The 25,474-nt window shown below is 41.3% G+C and overlaps 1 protein-coding gene across 1 annotated transcript in view; it reads right to left on the bottom strand.

Annotated features, from left to right (window-relative positions):
• Positions 1–25,474, bottom strand: part of STAT1 (signal transducer and activator of transcription 1) — a 109,546-nt gene that overhangs the window by 6,001 nt on the left and 78,071 nt on the right. The window contains exons 16-21 of the mRNA XM_073633172.1: positions 23,119–23,217; positions 22,810–22,945; positions 13,830–13,876; positions 13,468–13,562; positions 8,871–9,010; positions 4,249–4,434 (exon numbers count right to left, since the gene is read on the bottom strand). Of these exons, the coding sequence (XP_073489273.1) occupies positions 4,249–4,434; positions 8,871–9,010; positions 13,468–13,562; positions 13,830–13,876; positions 22,810–22,945; positions 23,119–23,217 (703 nt within the window). The remainder of the gene's footprint in view (positions 1–4,248; positions 4,435–8,870; positions 9,011–13,467; positions 13,563–13,829; positions 13,877–22,809; positions 22,946–23,118; positions 23,218–25,474) is intronic.

The following is a 25,474-nucleotide window of genomic DNA, read 5'->3' as shown; positions in this document are numbered from 1 at the left end:
GTATCCAGAGCTTTTTTTTTACCATAAAATGTTAAATGAGGACCAATACATAGGGCAACAGGTGCAGCGTTAAGCCTCAACATTTACAAATTGTGATAAGCTTGTTCTTATTTTGTTTCTCTCTTCTGGCCACCTATGGACATTTTTGGCTAAATTCAGAAACAGAACTGTTGGGGAATGAGGGGCAGGGAATCTTGTGATTACTCAGAAGACTCTCTATAACTCAAGGAATATCAAACCATCTCTCCTTTCTCTTTTTGGCCCAAATTTATGAATACATTCATTTTTTTATGTTTTATTGGATATGTTTTATAACAGAAGTAGTAAATATTTTTTTCTTTTCATCATATTCAGTTTAATTTGGTTACATAATAAAAAAACTGTGGTAATCAAATACCGTCAAAAGAAAGCTCCATTTGTGTGAAAAAAAATGATATAAATTAAATTTGAATACAGTGTTGGATGACCACGTAATTATCAGTTAAAGTAGAGCAGTGCTGAATAGCATAAAATTGTCTGGTCATGAAGGGAGTAAAACCTTTCAGAGGTTGAGTGGTTAAACTTGATGTAAGCCTTCTGTTAGTCTCTTCAAAGTGACAGCCAGCATTCTCATTATCTGTGTTAAAACCTCCAAAATAGCCCTGAAGATTGCTTTATAAGCCTCAGCAAAGTTATTCAAAGCTTTCTAAAAGCTTTACAAAAACTGTCACAATCGTATATCCTACTCAGGGTTCATTTGTTGCGCCTGCACAGAATGAGTGTTCAGCCAGATCCCTGTTGCCCTAAATGTCAGCATGATAATGGAGATCTCATGCATCTACTCTGGCGCTGTCCCAAACTCCATCTCTACTAGAAGGGGGTGGTTAACATGATTAATTCAGTGTTCCAGGTTAACACACCACTAGACCCTAAATGCTGCCTATTGAATGTTTTGGGAGATGTAGAACCCAGGGATTTTGCACGAGGCCATATCCAGAGCCCTGTTTGTGGCAGGAAATTTGCTCTTGATACATTGGAAATCCATAGCTCTGTCTTCCTTGTAGGAATAGATTAGCTCTCTTGGTGAATTGAATCACTGCGTTTAGAAAAATACATATTACAACATAGGGGCTGCTCTGGCAAATTTGAGAAGCTATGAGCTCCTTGGCTGAACACCCCTGGACTCAGTTCTCTAGAACTGGTTCAGATGCGACTCTTGCCGGGTCTTTCAAGGTGAAGCCTAGGTTTATCTATATGTTTTGGTGCACTCGTTAGGTTTGAGGTATCTATATATCCCTTTCATGCCTTAAAGTTGACGTAAACCCGAATTTTTTTTTTTTTATGTCATAATGTAGAGTATAAGATTTCCTATCATTTGAGCCCAGTCTTGCCACAAAGAGTTAATCCAGCTCTGAGCAATCCTCTTTTATTGTTCAGTGAGATAAAACTTGACAAACAGAGAAAAACTTTGTCAAATCCTCCCCCTTTCTGCGAGTGACAGGTGATTTACATATCTCGTGCACTAGCATAAGACATGCATTATTTTTTAATTCCTACCCCCACTCCTTTCTTCAGCAGCTCTGCAAGGATTGGCTGTTCCACACCTCAGCATGATTTGGCATGCTGAAGTCATGTGGTTACTTTCCTGTCTTTTCACTGGATGTTAGAGATCATAGCAGAAGTTCAGTGTAAGAAATACACAGGAGAAATGCATATTGACAAGGGGAGTGTAGAGGTGGGCGGGGAGTCTACTGACATCACGACTCCACCCACCGAGCTCCAGACAACAGACCCACCCACAGAATATGCAGTTTTTCGGGTCTCATAACAGAAGAGGGGAGACATTTGACAGGTAAAGATACATGCAGCAGGCATGTATATACTTATAGATAACCCCTATGGCAGTAGTTTAGAAAGGATGACATTGGGTTTACATCCACTTTAAGCCTCGTACACACGATCGGATTTTCGGCAGGGAATTGTGTGATGACAGACTGTTGGCCTAAAATCCGACCGTTAGTATGCTCCATCAAACAATTGTTGTCCAACTTTCCACCAACAAATGTTGGCTGGCAGGCTAGTAAATTTTTGGCGGACAACGGCCTGTTGTCAGATTTTCCTATCGTGTGTACACAAGTCCGTCACACAAAAGTTGAAAGTACAAACATGCATGTTCAGAATCAATGCTCACCAAACACAACATTAACAGAAGATGCCCAAAGGGTGGCGCTCAAGAGCTGAAATTCCTTGCAGTACGTTACTACGTTCGTGTTTGTTGGCCGAAAATTGTGTACCGTTTGTATGCAAGACAAGTTCGCGGCACACGCCCTTCGGACAAAAGTCTGATGCTTTGTTGGCCAACAACCCGATTGTGTTACGAGGCTTAAGCCTATTTCTGACATTTGTTGCTTACAAGATAAAATCCATATTTTTTGCTAGAAAATTATTTAGAACCTCCAAACAGTATATATATTTTTTTAGCAGAGAATCTAGAGAATAAAATGATGATCGTTTCAATATTTTATGTCACACTATTTGCAAAGTGGTCTTTCAAATGCAATTTTTTAGGAAAAAAAGACACTTTCACAAATTAAAAAAAAAAATAGCAAAGTTAGCCCAATTTTTTTGTAACACGTGAAAGATGATGTTATGCCGAGTAAATAGATACCCACCATGTCCTGCTTTGAAACTGCGCACACTCGTGGAATGGCGACAAACTACAGTACCTAAAAATCTCCACAGGCGACGCTTTAAAAAAAATTAACGGTTACCAGGTTAGAGTTACAGAGGGGATCTGGTGCTATAATTATTGCTCTTGCTCTGACGATTGCGGCGATACCTCACATGTGTGATTTGAACACTGTTTACATATGCGGGCGCGACTTACATGTGCGTTTTCTTTGGGCGATTTAAAACATTTTTTTTCTTATTTATTTTTATTTTTTACATTGTTGCTTTTAAAAAAACAAATTTTGACCACTTTTATTGCTGTCACAAGGAATGTAAACATCCCTTGTGACAGTAATAGATGGTAACAGGTACACTTTATGGAGAGATCGGGGGTCTAAAAGACCCCAAATCCTTCCTTTGCACTTAAAAGTATTCAGATCGTCAAAAACAGAGATTCTGAATACAAGTCATTTTTTTTAAATCGCCGCCATTGGCAGCCGAGTAAACCGGAAGTGACGTCGCTTTCATGTTTACACATATGAGACTGGAGAGAAGCAGTTTCTGGCTTCCTTCCAGTCTCACTCTAGCCGGCGATAGTGCTGGATTGCCGATCGTGTCTCCCAGTGAGACGGGTGGCCCTGGAAGAGCGGTGGAAGGGGGGGTTGTCCCCTCTCGCTCCTTTGGGATAAGAGCTGAGGGGCTTTTAGCCACATCGCTTGTTATCCTTGAAGAGCCAACCACCCCCTCTAAAAAACGGTACCGGGATGATGCCGGCATCATCCCGGTCTAACCCCTTAAAGCCGAGGCCGCATATGTGCGTACGGTCAGCGCTAAGGGTTAAGTTATTACTGATTACTGACTGGATATTTCAATGATAAATTTGACTGTGTGATTGGGAGTTTTATTTCTTCTATCTTTTGTATTGGGTGCTTACTGGCACTAAACTGCTGTACCTATGTCCGTAACATTGGTCCAACTTGGAGCAATGTAAGTATGCATAGGCCATATCTGTGGGATCCCTGTGCAAATGGACAATCACCATTACTACAGTAATTGCCAGTATCTTCTGGGTGCTATTCACCGAATGCCTTGTAGCTCTCTAAATGAATACAAATCGTTCTTTGATTGGATGAAGTAATGACTGTGACTTCACTGCTACGCCTCTTCACCTTGTTCAAAGAACACTTCTGTGAATGATGCCTAAGCTGAGCAAGCTCTCGTGTTCACTAGATAGCGGTGATTATTATAGTAGCTGTGCTCACAACAGTGATTTTTTGCTTCCACAGGGATCCCACAGGCATGGCATATACATACTTACAATTGTCTCAGCTGGTGCAATATGTCTATGCAAATAAACATACCTAAATTCTGCTCATCCTCATTACTCCTTCCTCAACCAGCACTAAAATTAACAGTGCTGGTGAGGTAACAGTACTCTCTCTGTCATGTGACAATGTGCAGGCCTAGCAACTGGTTGCCAGGCCTGAGCACTCTCACAGGGGAGGAGATCACATGCAAGGTGAGTATATGTGGGTTGGGGGAAGGCCTTTGCAGAGAACTTGAAAAACAAAAAAATGATATACTCGTATATATATATACCATCTGTAGGCCTGGAGTAGTATCTTCCAAATGCTACATCTTTTGGCGTGTCTGGATATAAAAATTTCAGTGGATTTTCAGGAATATTTTCAGCTGCCATTACTTTATAGTTGCGAATAATGTCTGGAAATGTTACAGCAGAAAGTTCCTTCTTTGTATAAGGCTCCACAGAATGAAATACTGGCTCTGAAATTAGATAAATGGATAAATAGATAAATAGTAATCTTATAGTTTATCATTACATATCTCAATGTGCCCATTGTATTGAAAATGGAAGTGAAACCCTGAACCAGACATTGATGCAACGGTGTATGTTTTGCTGTAAATACATTATTATCTCATGTTATTATTATCTTATGTTACCAAAAATTATTCAGATTATATAATTAAAGGTAATATAGTATTTCAAGTTTATTTTTTTATAGATTTAGGATCTGATCAGCATAGTGTCCATTCAAAGTTTCACAGTTTCATAGGGTTTCATAATTGGTAAGGTTGAATAAAGACACCACTTCCATATCCCTCTATATTGTGTTCAATAAGATGCCCATCTAAAGGTTTTTGTTTCAATTAGCAACATGTTCCTGCTGAAACCACCAATTGTGGAAGGGAGTTTCACATCCTTACCGCTCTAACAGTAAAGAACCCCTTACGCAGTTTAAGTTTGAACTGCTTCTTGTCCAACTTCATTGAGTGGTTACGTGTCATCTTAAGTGACCTGAGACTAAATAGTTTCCTCACAATGTTGGAATCACCATTAAGATATTTATATATATTCCTATCATATTGCTAACTTGTTATTGATTGTTAAAATAAGTCAAAAGGAAATAGAAAATATAAAAACATTGAAAAGCAGAAACCTAAGAGGAGCCCACCTCTGCATTTACATTTCTTCATAAGCTCTTTAATAGAGCTGGAACTAAACAGTGCTCTAATATGCAAATACAAACTATTGAACAGTGAGCTTACCCAACTAACATTTGCATCAAAAGTGAGGCGTAGGAGGCAACTCTAAGGCTGCATTCACACCTGAGAGTTTTTAGCTTGTAAAACGCTTATCTCAAAAGTTCAAAAACGCCCAACAAGCAAAATCCCATTCATTTAAATGGCCCCTGTTCACATTTGAGTGTTCAGTCGTCTGAAGCAAAACACCTGAAGCTCAAAAAAGTACATGAGCTTGTTTTTAGGCAGATTACAGGTGTTTTTCTGCTTTTTACATTGGTGACCTTTTGACCTGTACAAAATCGTGGCAAAAAACAGGCGACTTTCCGCCTGAAAACGATACACTCAGGTGTGAATGCAGCCTTTGTGCCTGCTTTAAAGTCTAAAAATACAATATGCAACTTTCGTGCCTTTAACACAGTCTTTTCCCATCAACACAGTCAGTGTTACTGGAGGGAATGACTCCTGCAGCCTTCCCCACTGACAGAATACAATGCTCACTGCCGGCATCTATAGGTGGGCAAAAAAAAAACACAGACAGGCTGATTTTACTGATATCAATTGATGGATCAACTTCAGTACAACCAGCCTGCCCATAGACGGCTTGGAAATCAGCCAGTACCTGTAGTGCTAGAGATACAGTGAGTAAAATAAGTATTGAACACGTCACCATTTTTCTAGGTAAATATATTTCTAAAGGTGCTATTGACATGAAATGTTCACCACATGTCAGTAACAACTCATACAATCCATACATTCAAAGAAACCAAAACAAATATAAAGTTATGTGTATTAAAATGGAATGACACAGAAAAAAGTATTGAACACATGAAGAAAGGGAGGTGTAAAAAGGCATGGAAAGCCACGATACCAGTTGAAATCTATTAGTAAATAGAAAGCAATCCTGCCCCTTGTCAGTGCAAATTAATATCAGCTGGTTTAGTCTCAACTGATGGCCTATAAAAAGGTGTCTCATTATCAAGGGGTCACACAAGAAACATCACATGATGGGAAAAAGCAAAGAGCTCTCTTGACCTTCGCAACCTTATTGTTGCAAAACATACTAATGGCATTGGTTACAGAAGAATTTCTAAACTTCTGAATGTTCCAGGGAGCACTGTTGGGACCATAATCCGTAAGTGGAAAGAACATAATTTCACCATAAACCGACCACGGCCAGGTGCTCATCACAAGATTTCTGACAGAGGAGTAAAAAGAATTATCAGAAGAGTTGTCCAAGGATCACTTGTGGAGAGTTTCAGAAAGACCTGGAATTAGCAGGTACAATTTTTTCAAAGAAAACAATAAGTAATACACTCAACAGCTATGGCTTCTACGCATGCTTGCCACGCAAGACTCCATTGCTGAAGAAAAAGCATGTTGAAGCTTATTTAAAGTTTTCTACACAACATTTAGACAAGCCTGTGAAATACTGGGATAATATAGTCTGGTCAGGTGAGACCAAAATTGAACTCTTTGGATGCCATAATACACACCATATTTGGAGGTCAAATAGCACTGCACATCACCCCAAAAACACCATACCAACAGTGACGTTTGGAGGTGGGAACATCATGGCGTGGGGCTGTTTTTCGGCATACGGTACTGGTAAACTTCATTTCATTGATGGAAGGATGAATGGAAAAATGCATCAAGACGTTCTTGATATAAATCTGCGGCAATCTACCATGATGATGGAAGATGAAACAAGGGTGGACATTTCAGCAAGACAATGATCCCAAACACAAAGCCAAGGAAACTCTCAATTGGTTTCAAAGAAAGAAAATAAAGCTGCTAAAATGGCCCAGCCAATCCCCTGACTTGAATCCAATAGAAAATCTATGGAAAGAACTTAAAGATCAGGGTTCATAGAAGAGTCACACCTGAGCAATGCATGCGACTAGTTTCTTCATACAGGAGGTGTCTCTAACCACCTCCCACCTGGCCACTGCACATATACGGCCGGATGGAAGCTTCCTTCTTCTGAGTGGACATTCAGGAACATCCCTCAGAAAGAAGGGGAACGCGCGCGCCTGTGCAGCAGCGCGATCCCACTATGCTCGTGTCACCCGGACACGGCGCATTTCCGATCGGCAGGAGGGCTCTGTGATTGGCCCTCCTGATCACATGATCAGAGGCATCATGTGATGTAAACAGAGAGCTGGTTGCTAGGTGATCGGCTCTCCTCTCCTCACACAGGAGTTGTCAGTGAGGAGAGGAGAGGAGATCGTTGCAGCCAGCTGGTGATCAGTGAGTATGAGCTGTTTTTTACAGCTTTTTACACACTGATCGCTGGCACAGTGTCCCCACACATGTAAACACACAATGTAAACACAAAATGTCCCCAAAACACTGTCCCCACACATGTCCCCACACAGTAAAAACACCTGTCCCCACATATGTAACACTAAAATCCAATGATCATCTGCACACATCCGTGATCATCTGCACACATATGTCCGTAATCATCTGTGCGCATCTGTACATGATCATCTGCGTACATATGTCCATGATCACACAAACCAATTATTATACACTTAATGGGATTTTTTTACCAAAGACATGTAGCAGAATACATTTTGGCTTAAATTTATGACAAAATTAGATTTTATTGGATCTTTTTTACATCTTCTACTTTTACAGAAAGTAGAAAATATATTTTTTTTCAAAATTTTTGCTTTTTTTCGCTTATATTGCAAAAAATAAAAAATTGATTTGTGAATAAATACCACCAAAAGAAAGCTCTATTTGTGTGAACAAAATGATAAAAATTTCAGTGTTTTAGTGTTGCATGACCACGCAATTCTTATTGAAAATGCAAGAGCGCTGAAAGCTGAAAATTGGCCTGGGAAAGAAAGGGGCAAAAGTGCCCAGTATTGAAGTGGTTAAGCTGTGGTTAAGCTTACCAACAAAAGATTTTGTACGAAGTATTAAATAAATTTCATTTGGTGTGTGCAATACTTTTCCCCTGTGTCATTCCATTTTATTACACATAACTTCATTTCTGAACTTATGTGTTTTGGTTTCTTTGTATGTATTGATTGCAATGGGTTGTTACCGACATGTGGTGAAAAATTTTCATGTCAATAGCACCTTTAGGAATATATTTACCTAGAAAAATGGTGACGTGTTCAATACTTATTTTACCCACTGTATGTTAAAAAGGAAATGCAGTCTGCTCACAAAATTTGTAATAAAAACATCTTTGCCATTCTGAAGCTTCCCTCCAACCACTTTGCATATTATTTTATATATATTGTGATTCTGTACTTGCCAAATATGCTGCAGAAATCTCCCTCCACTGAGTCTGGCTGCAACCATTTTAACTGTGGGCAGTTGAAGCTGCTGCCTGTTCACTTCCTGGATTTACACAGACACACAGAGGCACACCTCCAACTCTGCAGCTCTAATTGGCCCTCTTATGACTCATCCCCCTCCCTACCTGGCAAACTCTCTGAAGAGTGTGAGAGAGCTGTGCATGATGTCATAAGTCTAGGCTTTTTTCCAGACAAGAAACAGGAAGTGGGCTGTATAAAGTATTTACTGGCAGAAAAAAAAATGTTTTACTATCCAAAGTTAAAACAACAAGGGCAGAGGATTTATTAGATGGAAAGATGAAAAATGACTGAAGTTCTGCTTTAAATTAGTGTTTGCATCCTATGAATGTGCAGCTGTCTTACCATTTTGTGACCTCTCCACCCAGGTAAATGTGATGGCTCCTTCTTTACTGCTTTCACTAAACCTCAATAAAAATGTACCCGGTTCTTTGTCTTTTAGCAGCATACGCTCTCGTTCTTTGCTTATAAAACCCATGATACACCTGGAAGTTTACAAGATGAGAAAGCATTATTGTTGTTTACGAGTAAATCTATGACAATCACACGATAGCTGCACAATAAACATTTTTTGTTTACTCACCATAGAATCCTGAAGCAAACAAAAAATTGCAGGCTAGCTCAGGATGAACCCTCTTACTCCCAAGCATGCCTCAGTTCTGTAGTAAAGCAGTACCAAAAGCATGATCATAATTACAGAGGGGTAGGCCATGTGTCCCTCAATGGACTCCAAAAAACGTATTTTACTGAGTTTTTTCTTACACATCGAGGGACATGAGAAGTCATTCCTCTTCCAAAAAAGCAGTCAAACTGAGGGGTGGGCAACACAGGAAACAAACACTAACAGGCCCAAGAAAACAACAGAAAACTGGGGAATACCTGCAGCTCAGAAAATCACCTGAAGGACCTTACACCTGAGGCTGGCATCAAATGAGACGTGCAACATTCACCTGGTAAAATGTGTGAATAGAAGACCAAGTGAAAGCAGATGCTTTCTTACAAAAAAAAAGAAACAAGAAATACTCACAGATCTAGTGTAGTGCGCCTTGATAGGAAAGGATGGAATCTGATCTTTGAGATCATGAGCTTGGATGCTGATCTGTCTAAGCCACCTAGAGATGGTAGAACAAGAGGTTGGTGCACCCCTAGAGGGAATCATTCTGAAAGAAGCAGTAGCTAACAGATGAACTAACAAAGGCCAGAACCACATCCAGAGAATATGGGAAATTTCCTTTCTTTTTGGTGAACTGGAGCTGGACAGAGATGGAAAAGTGATATTCTGGTTGAGGGGAAAGGCAGAAACTACTAGGAAAAAGACAGAAACTAGGCAGAAAGGAAGTACTGGGCTTTAACACCTCATTGGATAAAGCTTGCAAAGGTGATGGCTAAAAGAAATACTGTACCACTTTGTGGGCAGGAGTAGAAAAAGGAATGTCTTTAATGGGTTCCAATGTTGGTTTCTGAAGCACACAAAAACTGATTCAGATTCCATGAAGTCACAGGGGAACGAAAAGGGAGAACTACATGGGAGACTACCTGTACAAGAATGTTAATCAAGGAGTGAGAGGCCAATGGTCTTTGAAACAAGATAGAAAGGGCAGAAACCTGACTTTTGATAGTGCCAATAGCCAAACTCCTGTCCAGATCCAGCTGTAGGAAGAAAACAGAGAAACTCCTAGGTTGGAAGCCTGGTGGACTGCATTAAAGAAGGTTACCATCAGACCCAAGATTCTTATGCAATAGCAGACTGACCTAGAGAGCATAAATATAGAGAGCCTGAACCTTTAGTATCTATCTGAACCACTGTTGTGTCTGGACAATCAAAGGCACATTGTTCGACAGAGCCTGCAGCAACTTTCCCTCAACAGAAGGTCGTCTAAGCATCCTACAATAGGGATGCCACAAGAATGCAGCAGGGCTAGTACTGGGGCCAGAACTTTGGAGAAAACCCAAGGTGCAGACGAGGAACTGAACGCCAGGGCCAAAATCTATAGTGTGGGTGTCCCATGACAAATACTGATGCACTGAAAAGATGGAGACATATAGCCACACATCCTTTATGTCCACCAAACCTAGAAAGTCTACTTGGTCAAGGCAGGTGATGATTGACCTGGTGGATTCCATTTGTAATTTCTGAGTTTAAATGATCACATTTACTGGTCTTAGATTCAAGATAGGGCGAATGCCCTCTCTGGGTTTGAGGGTGGTCATCAGGTTGAAGTAAAACCTGAAAACATTCTGTAGCAGGACCTCAAATCAGAAGATCCGAGCAGGCTTAATAGAGATCTGCTAACCTATGCGGTGACACAAGAAGGCTGAAGTTGAGAAACCAAGGAAGAAGCAGGGGGTAAAACTCCAGTCTTTAGCCCTTTAGCCCCACACCCAAGCATTTAAGATGCAATCTGTCCAAATGTCTGCAAAGGTTAACAAATGTTCCCCAATTCTGGAAATGGGGACGCACCTTCATGCTTAGGAAGGTTTGTCTGAGGGTTTGATGGACTTCGAGCCTTTAGACCTGCAGGTGGACTGTAAGCCAAGCTAGGGGGTTTAGACTTGGATGGTGCAGAAATAAAGAAACGAAAGAGACATATGTGGAAGGTGAGATGGAAAACTTCCAGCAGCCTGACACAAATATATCTCAAAGCTACAACTACTTGCTCCAAAAATTCTATGACCTATGGAGACCCGTGGAGACTTCATAGAATTTTCTTTTTGCACAGTCAAGTTTTGCTTTGTTTTACCTCATTTACTAAAATAAGTGAAAATTCACTATTAAAGTAAATATGTGCTATTCCTTTGGTAAATCAGAGCCATACTATCATGGTGGCGGGCCACGTGTCTAAAACTTCTGTATATAAGCAGGTACACCTCGTAACAGTTTTTGATCACGGCAAGTAAGAATAAAGAATTATTCCCATATTTGTTTCTCATAGCTATACAAAATGGTTTTAAAATACATTCCCAACTCTAGCAATTTCAGTCCCCCCAAAAAAGCACGCTGATTTCACAAGAGAAAATTAGGCAGTGTGCAATTCTGGCAGATTAACAGGTATTTTCTTGTAACTTAAATAGGTATATATATAAGGGATATAACATGAGCAAATGAGTATGTTTTGCAGAGATGTACTAATTATATAAATTAAAGTATTTAAAGTACTAATTAAAGAAAATGGTCTGCTTTTATGCAACACCCAAAAATGTACACATATTATCTTCATATGAATTAGCTCGGAATTGATACGATTAAGCCAGTGTATCTCATCCTGAGACACGTTATGGTACCATATGGAAGATATGGTCAGCATATACTGTATGTTCTCAGATTATGCTAGAAATGATGAAAAGAGGAGAGGATGCTGACCACCAGTGAATTCATGCACTGACAATGATGGTCATTTTCACTTTTCAAGTTGTAATATTAATAGTACAGGATATTTCCTTTACCTCTAATAGCAGTATATGTTTGAAGAAGCCCTTTGTAAAATGATCTAGTTGCTTCTATTTACAAATTAATTGGTAAACAGCAGGTAAAAGAGAAGTAAGGCCAAAGCTTTTTTGGCCCTACTCCTCCTATGGATCACAGAAGTGCATTTAGTTCTGCACTCCTGTGACGCATTTTCAGCCGACATTCAGCCAGTCCAGGCTCAAGAAAGGTTCTGACTTTACAGTCGGGATCCACCCAGATGTCTGGACCAGGAGCTGGCTCAGCTGTGGGGCTGGGAGACTAAAACAGCTGTTCCCTCCCCAGCACTCTGAGTGGTGAGTGCTAAGGGAGCAGAGCAGAGAGCCGGTGATTGACAGCCACCGCTCTCTGCTCAAAGCGGAGGCGGAGGACTGAGCGATCAGCAGTGTTTGATCGCTCAGTTCTCAGTGCAGAGGCAGCGGGGGATAGATGCAGTATCAGGTGAAACCCCATACTTCTCTTTTAAAGGGTCTCACCTCCTTATTTCCTTAGGTCTTTAGACATGCTTTCAAAATTTAGATAATATAAAACGCACATTAACGCACCTATTATGTTAAGGCATGTATTGACACTTTTTAAAGTTTGCATCGCCTTAAAGCGGAGTTCCACCCAAAAGTGGAACTTACACTCATTTGCCTCCTCCCCCCTCCGGTGCCACATTTGGCACCTTTTCGAGGGGTGGTGGGGAGCGGATACCGGTCTTTGACAGGTACCCTGTCTCCACTTCCGGGAGACCGGGCCATGGTGAATTATGCCAGCAGCTCAGCTCCGTCCTCCTCCCCCCCGCCAGGCCAGTAGGAGAGCGCAGCGGTGCCTCGCGCATGCGCAGTAGAGACCCGGCGTGAAGCCATAATGCTTCACTGCCGAGTTCCCTTACTGGCAATGGTGGCGGCAGCACCCAACAGCTGATGGAAACATCATCTGCGATGCCGACATCGCTGGAGTTCAGGACAAATAAGTGTCCTATTATTAAAAGTCAGAAGCTACAGTATGTGTAGATGCTGGCTTTTAATTTTTGCGGGGGTGGGCGGACCTCTGCTTTAAAAAATGCATGCCAGAAGCCTCCTCTGTGTTGGGTTTCCATTTTTTTAAAGGGAAAGGGATGTTCAGGAGATGGAAACCTTATACCACATGTAAAAGTGATCCAGCGGCCTTTACATTATTCACCATTGAAGGCTGAAAAAAAAAAAAAAAAGATACCAGGGTCATGACTGCAGCTGCATTCATGACTCTGGTAGAACCACTACTACAGATACGTCTTATGAGTCAAGTGGTTAAAGTAATCAAATCTTCCTACCACAATGTCCTTTTTCAGTGGGGCGTAACTGCCTTCACAGAAAGAAAAAATTGGAGACACTTTAGCTATTTTAGATTGGGGTAGGGTTTAGACTGAATTTAGATTGGTGTTACTATATCACTATTATAGATCTGAAATAACTGTGAGAAGGGGTATGAATATACAGTTAATAAATCACTCACCCATCATTCCACAGGCATAATAGATGCTTTTTAATTAGTTCCAAGATGCCCTCAATCCAAAGCCAAAATGGAAAAGTCTTATCATTAAGATTTTCCTAAAAGCAATAGGATTACATCAAAACAGTCAGTCTTCATAACAGAAAAACATTTTTTGAATAATTTCAAGGAGTGTATCAAGCAATGTTGATGCTGCAATGTCTTACACACAGTCTTGTTAATATGCATATTGACATTAATGAAAAACATTCAACCAGCAAAGGAAATACATTAAACCAGTAAAGCCCTTAGGTTGTGTTCTTTTATAAAGGGAAACACTCAAATTACAGAAAGCAGAGGAGAAAGGAGTCAACAGAAGCAAATACCTTGCAGAATTTTGTCCATGGAATACAGTCATCGGTAGGATTTGGCCCTAAAGATGGAAAAACACAAAATAATATTTATTTTTTAATTCCCCATAAATAGAATATAAACTGAAGTACTTCTAAACCTAAAAGGGTAACTCCACTTTTGTGGTGAAAAAAATTGCAAATAAAAAAATAATAATATAGCGTATACAATTGTGACACAAGTCATATTGTAATTGAATGTTATTAAAAAGTTCCTTTCCTTTTTCAATCTGCAGCCACTGTAATTTTCTAAAAATGCAATGCAATATGGCTACCTGGAGGTGTTCTGTACACAGAATGTGTACAGAACGCACCCCCTGCCCCCCCCGAAACATAATTTCCTGCTTGTATGATCGGCTCACTGATTTTCCCAGAAGTCTGCACTAAGATACAAGTCAGATTTCAGGTATCCCCTGCAACAAAAATTTCATCTTTGGTGAGATACTCCCAACGTCTAAAGGGATGCAGGCCAAGCAGCTTTCTTCATTAGTGCCCTGCAGCCAATTGATAATTACGAAACCACTTCCATTAGATTCACTTTCCCACATGGGCACAGAGAAACACAGGGATTTCTTCAGAATAACAAAAGATAGGAATCTGCAACAAAGTTTGTTAAAATCCTTGTAATTTACATAGATCACCCAGAGGGGAATGTTTTTTTTCTCAACAAAAGTGGAGTTACTCTTTAACCACTTGCCTAACGCAGATATACTGTGGCAGAATGGCACGGGCAGGCAAAATCACGTACCTGGTACGTGATCTGCCATCGCGCCCCGCCCCCCCCGGTGCCCGAGGCGGTCGGCATCGTTAGGGGAGCGATCCAGGCTGAGGGGGAGACCACTCATTCGTGGCCACCCCCTCACGATCGCTCCCAACTAATGAGAATCTTCCTCTGCTGCTGTATAGTAGACAACGGCAGAGGAAGTGATGTCATCTCTCCTCGGCTCGGTATTTTCCGTTCCGACACCGAGGAGAGAAGACATCTGAGTAAGTGCACACACACTTACAGTAAAACACACCAGGCACACTTTACACCCCCCATCACCCCCTGATCACACCCCCCCCCCCCCCCGTCACAGTGACACCAAGCTGTTTTTTGTTTTTTTTTCTGATTACTGCATTGGTGTCAGTTTGTGACAGTTAGAAGTGGTAGGGCAGTTAGTGTTAGCCCCCCTTTAGGTCTAGGGTACCCCCCAATAAAGTTTTAACCCCTTGATCCCCCCCGTCGCCAGTGTCACTAAGCGATCGTTTTTCTGATCGCTGTATTAGTGTCACTGGTGACGCTAGTTAGGGAGGTAAATATATAGGTTCGCCGTCAGCGTTTTATAGCGTCAGGGACCCCCATAAACTACCTAATAAAGGTTTTTACCCCTTGATTGCCCCCTAGTTAACCCTTTCACCAGTGATCACCGTATAACTGTTGCGGGTGACGCTGGTTAGTTAGTTTATTTTTTATAGTGTCAGGGCACCCGCCGTTTATTACCTAATAAAGGTTTAGCCCCCTGATCGCTCGGCAGTGATATAACTTAGGTTTTAGGGTCAGATAGGGTCTGCGTCACCCCAGGCAGCATCAGATTAGCGCCAGTACCGCTAACACCCACGCACGCAGCATACACCTCCCTTAGTGGTATAGTATCTGAACGGATCAATATCTGATCCGATCAGATCTATACTAGCGTCCCCAGCAGTTTAGGGTTCCCAAAAACGCAGTGTTAGCGGGATCAGCCCAGATACCTGCTAGCACCTGCGTTTTGCCCCTCCTCCCGGCCCAGCCCAGCCCACCCAAGTGCAGTATTGATCGATCACTGTCACTTACAAAACACTAAACGCATAACTGCAGCGTTCGCAGAGTCAGGCCTGATCCCTGTGATCGCTAACAGTTTTTTTGGAGCCGTTCGGTGAACACCCCGGTCGTAGTCAAACCAGCACTGCAGTAACACTTGGTGACGTGGCGAGTCCCATAACTGCAGTTCAAGCTGGTGAGGTGGCAAGCACAAGTAGTGTCCCGCTGCCACCAAGAAGAAGACAAACACAGGCCCGTCGTGCCCATAGTGCCCTTCCTGCTGCATTCGCCAATCCTAATTGGGAACCCACCACTTCTGCAGCACCCGTACTTCCCCCATTCACATCCCCAACCAAATGCAGTCGGCTGCATGAGAGGCATTTTCTTTATGTCCTCCCGAGTACCCCTACCCAACGAATCCCCCCAAAAAAGATGTCGTGTCTGCAGCAAGCAATATAGGCATGACACCCGTTATTATTGTCCCTCCTGTCCTGACAATCCTGGTCTTTGCATTGGTGAATGTTTTGAATGCTACCATACACTAGTTGAATATTAGTGTAGGGTACAGCATTGCAGACTAGGCACACAGGGTCTCCCAAGATGCCATCGCATTTTGAGAGACCCGAACCTGGAATCGGTTACAGTTATAAAAGTTAGTTAAAAAAAAAATAAAAAAAACACAAAAAAATATATAAAATAAAAAAAAACAAAAATAGTTGTCGTTTTATTGTTCTCTCTCTCTCTATTCTCTCTCTATTGTTCTGATCTTTTTTACTGTATTCTATTCTGCAATGTTTTATTGTTATTATGTTTTATAATGTTTGCTTTTCAGGTATGCAATTTTTTATACTTTACTGTTTACTGTGTTTTATTGTTAACCATTTTTTTGTCTTTAGGTACGCCATTCAGCTGCAGCGCGGATTTATTTATCTTGACAGCAACAGCGTTTGCTCCCACGATATATAAAGCTGTGACTCCAGCGGAGGTGATATATGTCGAAGCATGGGGGCAGCAGGGGCGGAGGAGCGATTTGCTCCTAACTTTTGGGGCGGATGCCCCCATGCTTCGGCATATATAAATGGTGCATGTATGCCCATCATTAGAAGTGGGTGGATGAAGGGAGGTATTCTAATGGTGGGCATACCCACCAATCAATCTCTTTTTTTCGTTCAGCCCACAGGCTGCATGAAAAAAAAAAGATTACAATATATGCCCAACAAGGACCAGCAACGTACTGGTATGTTGCTGGACTTTGAGTGGTTATACCAGAAAGATGCCTGCAGGTTTAGGTATCATCTTGGTATCATTCTTTTCAGCCAGCGGTCGGCTTTCATGTAAAAGCAATCCTATCGGCTTATTAGCCTCTAGACTGCTTTTACAAGCAGTGGGAGGGAATGCCCCCCCCACCGTCTTCCATGTTTTTCTCTGGCTCTCCTGTCCCAACAGGGAACCTGAGAATGCAGCCGATGATTCCGCCAGCTGACCATAGAGCTGATCAGAGACCAGAATGGCTCCAATCATCTCTATGGCCTAAGAAACCGGAAGCTACGAGCATTTCATGACTTAGATTTCGCTGGATGTAAACAGCGCCATTGGGAAATTGGGAAAGCATTTTATCACACCGATCTTGGTGTGGTCAGATGCTTTGAGGGCAGAGGAGAGATCTAGGGACTAATAGACCCCATTTTTTTCAAAAAAGAGTACCTGTCACTACCTATTTCTATCATAGGGGATATTTACATTCCCTGACATAACAATAAAAATGATTAAAAAAAAATAAAAATGAAAGGAACAGTTTAAAAATAAGATAAAAAAGCAAAAAAAAATAAATAAAAAAAAAAGCACCCCTGTCCCCCCCTGCTCTTGCGCAAAGGTGAACGCAAGCGTTGGTCTGGCGTCAAATGTAAACAGCAATTGCACCATGCATGTGATGTATCAGCGCGAAGGTCAGATCGAGGGCAGTAATTATAGCAGAAGACCTCCTCTGTAAATCTAAAGTGGTAACCTGTAAAGGCTTTTAAAAATGTATGTAGTTTGTCGCCACTGCACATTTGTGCGCAATTTTAAAGCATGTCATGTTTGGTATCCATGTACTCGGCCTAAGATCATCTTTTTTATTTCATCAAACATTTGGGCAATATAGTGTGTTTTAGTGCATTAAAATTAAAAAAAGTGTGTTTTTCCCCAAAAAATGCGTTTGAAAAATCGCTGCGCAAATACTGTGTGAAAAAAAAAATGAAACACCCACCATTTTAATCTATAGGACCTTTGCTTTAAAAAAATATAAAGTTTGGGGGTTCAAAGTAATTTTCTTGCAAAAAAAAATTATTTTTTCATGCAAAAAAATAGTGTCAAAAAGGGCTTTGTCTTCAAGTGGTTAGAAGAGTGGGTGATGTGTGACATAAGCTTATAAATGTTGTGCATAAAATGCCAGGACAGTTCAAAACCCCCCCAAATGACCCCATTTTGGAAAGTAGACACCCCAAGCTATTTGCTGAGAGGCATGTCGAGTCCATGGAATATTTTATATTGTGACACAAGTTGCAGGAAAAAGACAATTTTTTTTTTGTTGCAGAAAGTTGTCACTAAATCCCCTGATGAAGACACGTGACTCCCTGTGTCGAAGACGCGTAGGGGAGGGGCCAGGACGGAGCGATCAGCACAGAGCTGGGTTGTGGAGCTCTCACACCCCGCAGCACGCCGCACAGCCGTTTCTTTTTCATTGTTATGTTTGGTGCACATGAGTACCTTATAAATGTGAGTACCCCATGCGGGGATTGGATGTGATTTTAATAAAAGTATCCTACGGTATTACACTATATTAGCCTTTCTCTTTTATATGGTCTGATGTGAGTGGAGCCATAAAGAATCTATTTTGGGAATCAGCTGTACCAATTACTGAGCCCAGGGGTGGCTCCAAAAGTGTGTATTGACACAATTAAAAACTGTGTCACACGCTCCAAGGTGAGCGCAATCACATTGGGGGTCACCAAGGCACTTCACAGCATGTTTTCTTTGGGCACGTTTGATTCAGAACTGGAACTTTTTCTTTGAACCATCACTAATATTATTATTATTATTATTATTATACAGGATTTATATAGCGCCGACAGTTTACGCAGCGCTTTACAACAACATTAGGGCAGACAGTACAAGTACAATACAATTCAATACAGGAGGAATCAGAGGGCCCTGCTCGTTAGAGCTTACAATCTAATATACTGACTTTTGCTTGAACTTGGTCACTTTACATTGTTGGATTGGAAGATTTTTTCACGATTGTGATTTTAACACCATAATTAGGGCGATTATAGTTTTAATTTTTCTACGCATGTGACTGATTTACTCTATATGTGTTTTTTACCATTTTTTATTAATATTTTTTACTTTTTCACTTTCACTTTAATCACAGTGGATTTATATGTGTTATAAATATAATTTTTTTTCAGCATATACACCCCATCAGAGATTATTTTCTCTATATTTAATCACTGATGATTTTATATTTACCACATCATGGTTATATTGTAAGATATAGGTATGTTTTATATGCACATTGCACCTTGTGATTTATTGTACTAGACACTTTGGTGTGCATGGTTATAGGATTCATACAGCAAGTGATTTCAGCAAGTGATTTTAGTTTTAAACTCTCTGTGATTTGCACGCTATATTATTTGTGATTTATATTCAGGATTACAGTTATTCAGGTACACCCCTAGGCGCGGCGCATTTTTCATCTATATTAATGTTTTATATTCTCATTTTCAGTCAGCAAATAAAGCTTTGGTCTCCTTTTCAGGTTTTCCAGGCTGTTAGCTACCATGCTGAAAATAGCATGCCGTTTACAGAACTCAGTAGTGAATTCACATGGCTCTGTCAGAAGCCCTGATGTGACATAGTGGGGGAGATTTACTAAAACTGGTGCACTCAGAATCTGATGCAGCCATGTATGGTAGCCAATCAGCTACCAAAGCTCGTTTGGCTGTACTTCTCCTGTGGATCACAGGAGGGCAGATTGTTTTGCATTCCTGTGACCCTTTTTCAGTTGCCGTCACAGAGTCGGTCCAGGCTCGGGAAAGATTGCAACCATATGTTTGGGATCTGCCCACGTGCTTGGACTGGCACCTGGCTTAGCAAGCCGCTAAGAGCCTGAGCCGCCTCCACAGCCCAGCACTCCAGTGAGCAAGGGGGGGAGAGGCAGAGCAGAGAGCTGGTGACTGATAGTCACCAGCTCCCTGCTCAAGGAAAACACTAAGAACCGAACGATCAGCAGGGTTTGATCGCTCGGTTCTCAGCCTTAGAGCCGGCAAGGGACAGATGCAGCATCGGACAAGTATGGAAAAAAAAAAATTCACTTACTTCTCTTTTAAGCTTTAACAAAAAAAACTTGTAAGCTGATTGGTTTCTATACATAGCTTCCCCAGATTTTGCACCATGCAGTTTTAGTAAAAAAAATTAAAAATAAAAAAATAAACAGTGTGTGTAAATGTGACAACTTCTGCTTTGCTGGATTTAGAAAACCCATGGATTTAGTAAAACAAAGGGTTTATAGTATATGCTTGTGTGAGTTTATATATACTGTATGAATTACAATTATAAATGACAAAACTCACGTCCACCTATTTCCGACATGTAATGCAATCAAACTCCCTGGAGAAGGCAATTATGCTCGGATTGGTTAGCAGCAAAAGGAGGCCAGGCTGCCAAAGAAGCCGATGGTTAGACACCATAAAAGCCAACACCAGCCAGGACATGAAACAATTAAAAGAAATAGTACAAGAGCAAGATTGTTAGTTGTCCAATATAATGGCAAATCACTTCCGAAAGTCTCCAATTTTAGAACATACAAGATAAAAAGAGCAAACGTCAAAATGTATCATCCATGTGGTAACAGTATTATATAGCAATAATGTGTTACAGAATCCAAGCATCATGCAAAAATCGTGGTAAAAAGGATGAGAAGAAACCAACAGAACTGGTAATCTACAGTTACTGGTGTACTGTTTCTTCATTAATCCTCTTCAATAGACATGTGTTATATTTGTGAAAATCAAAAATCCAAGAAAAAAAAAAAAGGGGGGGGGGGGGTAAGGGTGGAAAGAATTCCCCATAAGGAGGTGGAAGGTGATGACCAAAAATAAGTGGGGTAAAAGGGGGGCAAAAATGTAGGGGAAAGAGATCTCTATCAATATAAATGTAACATTCTAAGGCCCCTTTTTAACACAGATCCATATCTAATCAACAGGCTACAATGTTTTAAAGCGGTAGTAAACTCTGACCCTCCTCATCTGAATTTCTTAGGAGTCATAGTAAACAATTGCACAGGAAATTCAAGCCCCATCTACATATGTCTTACTTTTAGTGTGCGTGTTTATTCCCATTCTCCTTTCTGGATGCAGCCACCCCTATCATAAATATTGTCTTTGGAGTCTGATGCTGGACTTACTTCTTCTCCTGGGCCGTAAACTCACGCACGCGCAGTAAATATTTATCCAAGCCCTGTTTCCATTGCGGGATTACCAATGCAACCGTGTCCCGCGAATCAGAGCTGACCTACTTCTGCGTGTGAATGGGAACTAAGTCTCACAGGATCTCAGAGCTGCAGCTGGACAAAGGAAATTATGTAGCTCCGGGATGTTTATACAGGACTTTTGGCACAAAGAGCGTGAAATAAAAAAATCAGGTAATTGAAAAAAAGGGTCAGATTACATGGGAACTATCAAGGTAGGAAGGATTCTACATAGCAATCAGTTAAATGCTATATAATGCAATAGATGGCGGAAAATGGACAGGTTTACTACCACTTTAAGATTCCCTTCAGGTTAGAGAATTTATGTGTGGTAGTGTTGGACTCCTGTGTAGTAGCGTGACTTGTGTCTCCTGAAAGATGAGGGGTCATAACTCCTGAGCAGGATGGTGCGGCCCCTGAGGTTGTAATTTAATGGGTCGATGTAGCACAAACCTTAGTAAAGTTTCCAAGTTTACCTTTGCATGGTAGCCATTCCTCTGAATCCATAATATCTGCTGCCTTCCTTTTCCAGTCCCCCCTACTAGGAACTCATGATGATTTACAAAAAGTTGTCAGGAAGGGTTCAGCAGTGTTAAAGAGATCTGGTAAAACGCTACATTTATAATGACTAAGCAGAATAGTGGGGACATGGAGCATGAAATGCAACAGGGAAAATGGTAGATCCACATCATGAATAGTTTTTGACAGACACCATCAGGATTTTTTATTTTTTTTTGCATTGGCTAAAGAAGCTTTTCATGTAGTCAGGTCCATGGAACAGGTGCAAAAGAATGTAAACGGTTTGCAAGTGAGCTCTATAGCTATACCACTGCTAACTGCCACTGAATTTAGTATGGCTGCCATAAGTATCAAATCCTCCAATCACTCTTACTAAGGGCCTGTTCACACTACAAGCAGTGCAGTGCTTTTTTTCTGCATCACAAAATGCATGGAGAGTAGGTTATATGGGTTTCAATGGCAAAGTTCACATCAGCATGGTGTGTTCCAGTGCGTTTCAGCAAAAGAACAAATAAGTACAACATGCTGCTTTTTTCCCGCACAAAGCTGTACTGGAACGTGGTAAAAAGCATCAAAAATGCATCAAAATGCACTGGATCCTAGTACAGTTTAAAAAAACAGGAGAATAGAAGAAAAAAAGCATCTGTAATACATCTGTAAACGCATAAAAAACGCACCGGAACACATTAAAAACGTGTTACAAACGTGCATGCAGAAATGCATCCGAAATGGACCTGGAGGATGTTTTTGTAGTGTGAACGGGCACTAATAGTACATCCTGATGGATTATAGACTCAAACTTTTTAGAGAGAACCTGGGCCAATCAGTACATATATACAGACCCTACCTCTCATCGCAACTGTATACAGGAGGTAGCAAACTGCCAGTAAATCAGAAACAGAACCCAATCTTGCCAATAGACAAGTATTTCAGGTGACCAATTGTGAAATTCAAGTGTCAAGTGTGATGTATTAAGGACAGTGGAGTAGCTCACATTCACCATAAACATTAAGTCCAATTTAATTGAAAACGACATCCCAAAACAGTTGTTATGTAATGTTTGTCAGCATCTCCACAAATCAAATAGTACAGTATTTAAATTTCTGCCATAAAGACCATGATGACATTTATTTACACCATACCTAATAATTTTTCTTCCAGCATATTCAGCTGGTCTCCGTGAAGCCCCCTTTTGGTTACTGAAGAAAACTGCCAGCTGAGTACTTCCATCACCTGGGGCCATCTGGCTACTGATGGGCTTAGGAAAAAGGATAAGTTCTGCACAAAATAAACCATATTACTTTAATCACCCTAACAAATGATCATGCCAATTTGAAAATAAACATTCCCAGAAAGCATTTAAAACTAATAAAACACAGGACAAATGAGTGATTGTATGATGGACAAGAGATAGATAGATATATACTAATATAATGCAAATAATTACTAACCTTTGTCTCAGAGCACAGCATATTATACCATAGAATAGAAGCCCAGCCACTAGGGAGCTGGCTTACGTTAGAAATCACTACTATTGGAAGTGATGCTGTCTGTGGAGAAAAAGATAGGATAAGCGATTTATGACATGTTTACTTTCTGACATAAAATAAAAGGTTGAATACACCCTGTGTGCATTATGGACAGTTCACCCTAACCTGCATGGATGTCACACTGGCAGCAGGGGCTAGGTCCATGCAGCCACTACATCCCAACTGACAGCAATGGGTCTGACTGCTGGGGATGCATGGAACACCTGTGCTTCTCCATGCAGGTAAACACGGCCCTCACAAGGGGTATGGATTTACACCTCCTGTGTGAATGAGGCCTAATTATGTACAAATACCATTGTTTATTGTGGGTTTAAAAAAAAAAGTCATATTCCACTTGCTTTAGGCTGGGTTCACACTGCTGCGGTGCGGGAACGCAGCGAATTTACTGCGGGTTCCCGCATCGCACCAACTCGCACGGCAGTTCACACTGCCATATGCGAACTGCTGGGGAGTGTCATACAATGTTAATGACACCCCCAGTTCAGCCCGCATACTGCGAACTGACAATTCGGACATGTATCGGATCGCATAGGTGTGAACACCCATGCGATCCGATTCTGGTCCGAACAAAAAAAAGGGTCCTGTGCGAGTTTGGACCGAATGCGGTGCGATATCAGCCATACTATCTGTATGGCTGATATCGCACAGCACAGACATCGCATGTGATGTGAACAGCAGTGCGCTGCGAATCACATACGATGTCTGCCACCGCAGCAGTGTGAACCCAGCCATAAAGTGGTTGTAAAGCATTACATATACTCAGTGCAATGACTAGCCATATATGATACACAGAGATAAACAAATCCTGCATAAACTGTACCTGTTTATCTGAGTTTGCTCTCCTCTACATCTGTTCAAAGTCCAGAATTTTTAACGCTTGTCTGACTGTCATAAAAAATGGGGGGGGGGGGGGGGGGGGGGAGCTGTAGCTACACACTGCAGAGCCCAATGAGAAAAGCTCTAAAAGCTGGACGGGGGGAAGGGACACCCCCCCCCCTTCACACAGCACACAAGAACAGAACTGAGGCTGTCGATTTTCTGGAAGTCCCTCCCCTGTCACCATTTTGCTCTTGGTGTCAGGAAAACTTGGCAGAAGTGATTCATGCTGATACAGTGAGGGAAAAAAGTATTTGATCACCTGCTGATTTTGTACGTCTGCCCACTGACAAAGAAATGATCAGTCTATAATTTTAACGGTAGGTTTATTTTAACAGTGAGAGACAGAATAACAACATATCCTGAAAAACGCATTTCATAAAGTTATAAATTGATTTGCATTTTAATGAGTGAAATAAGTATTTGATCCCCTATCAATCAGTAAGATTTATGGCTCCCAGGTGTCTTCTATACAGGTAACGAGCTGAGATTAGGAGCACCTAGGGAGTGCTCCTAATCTCAGCTTGTTACCTGTATAAAAGACACCTGTCCACAGAAGCAATCAACCAATCAGATTCCAATCTCTCCACCATGGCCAAGACCAAAGAGCTGTCCAAGGATGTCAGGGACAAGATTGTAGACCTGCACAAGGCTGGAATGGGCTACAAGATCATCGCCAGGCAGCTTGGTGAGAGGGTGACAACAGTTGGTGTGATTATTTGCAAATGGAAGTAACACAAAATGACGGACAATCTCCCTCGGTCTGGGGCTCCAAGCAAGGACTCACCTCGTGGAGTTTCAATTATCATATGAACGGTGAGGAATCAGCCCAGAACTACACGGGAGAATCTGGTCAATGATCTCAATGCAGCTGGGATCATAGTGACCAAGAAAACAATTGGTAACACATCACGCTATGAAGGACTGACATTCTGCAGCGCCCGCAAGGTCCCCCTGCTCAAGAAAGCACATGTACAGGCCCGTCTGAAGTTTGCTAATGAACATCTGAATGATTCAGAGGAGAACTGGGTGAAAATGTTGTGGTAAGATGAGACCAAAATCCAACACTTTGGCATCAACTATTAACTTACCGTGTTTGGAGGAGGAGGAATGCTGCTTATGATCCCAAAAACGCCATCCCCACCATCAAACAAGGAGGTGGAAACATTATGCTTTGGGCGTGTTTTTCTGCTAAGGGGACAGGACAACTTCACCGCATCAAAGGGATGATGGACGGGGCCATGTACCATCAAATCTTGGGTGAGAACTAGAGTTGCACAATTAATCGTTAAAGAAACGAGGTCGCGATTCTACCCCCTCGCGATCATAAAGAATATGTAAAGCTTTGTTTAAAAAAATAATAAAAATAACAAACATGTCA

The sequence above is a fragment of the Aquarana catesbeiana genome, linkage group LG06, assembly GCF_042186555.1.
Source record: "Aquarana catesbeiana isolate 2022-GZ linkage group LG06, ASM4218655v1, whole genome shotgun sequence".
NCBI classification, from domain to species: domain Eukaryota; kingdom Metazoa; phylum Chordata; class Amphibia; order Anura; family Ranidae; genus Aquarana; species Aquarana catesbeiana.
This window is presented reverse-complemented; position numbering and strand designations above follow the sequence as displayed.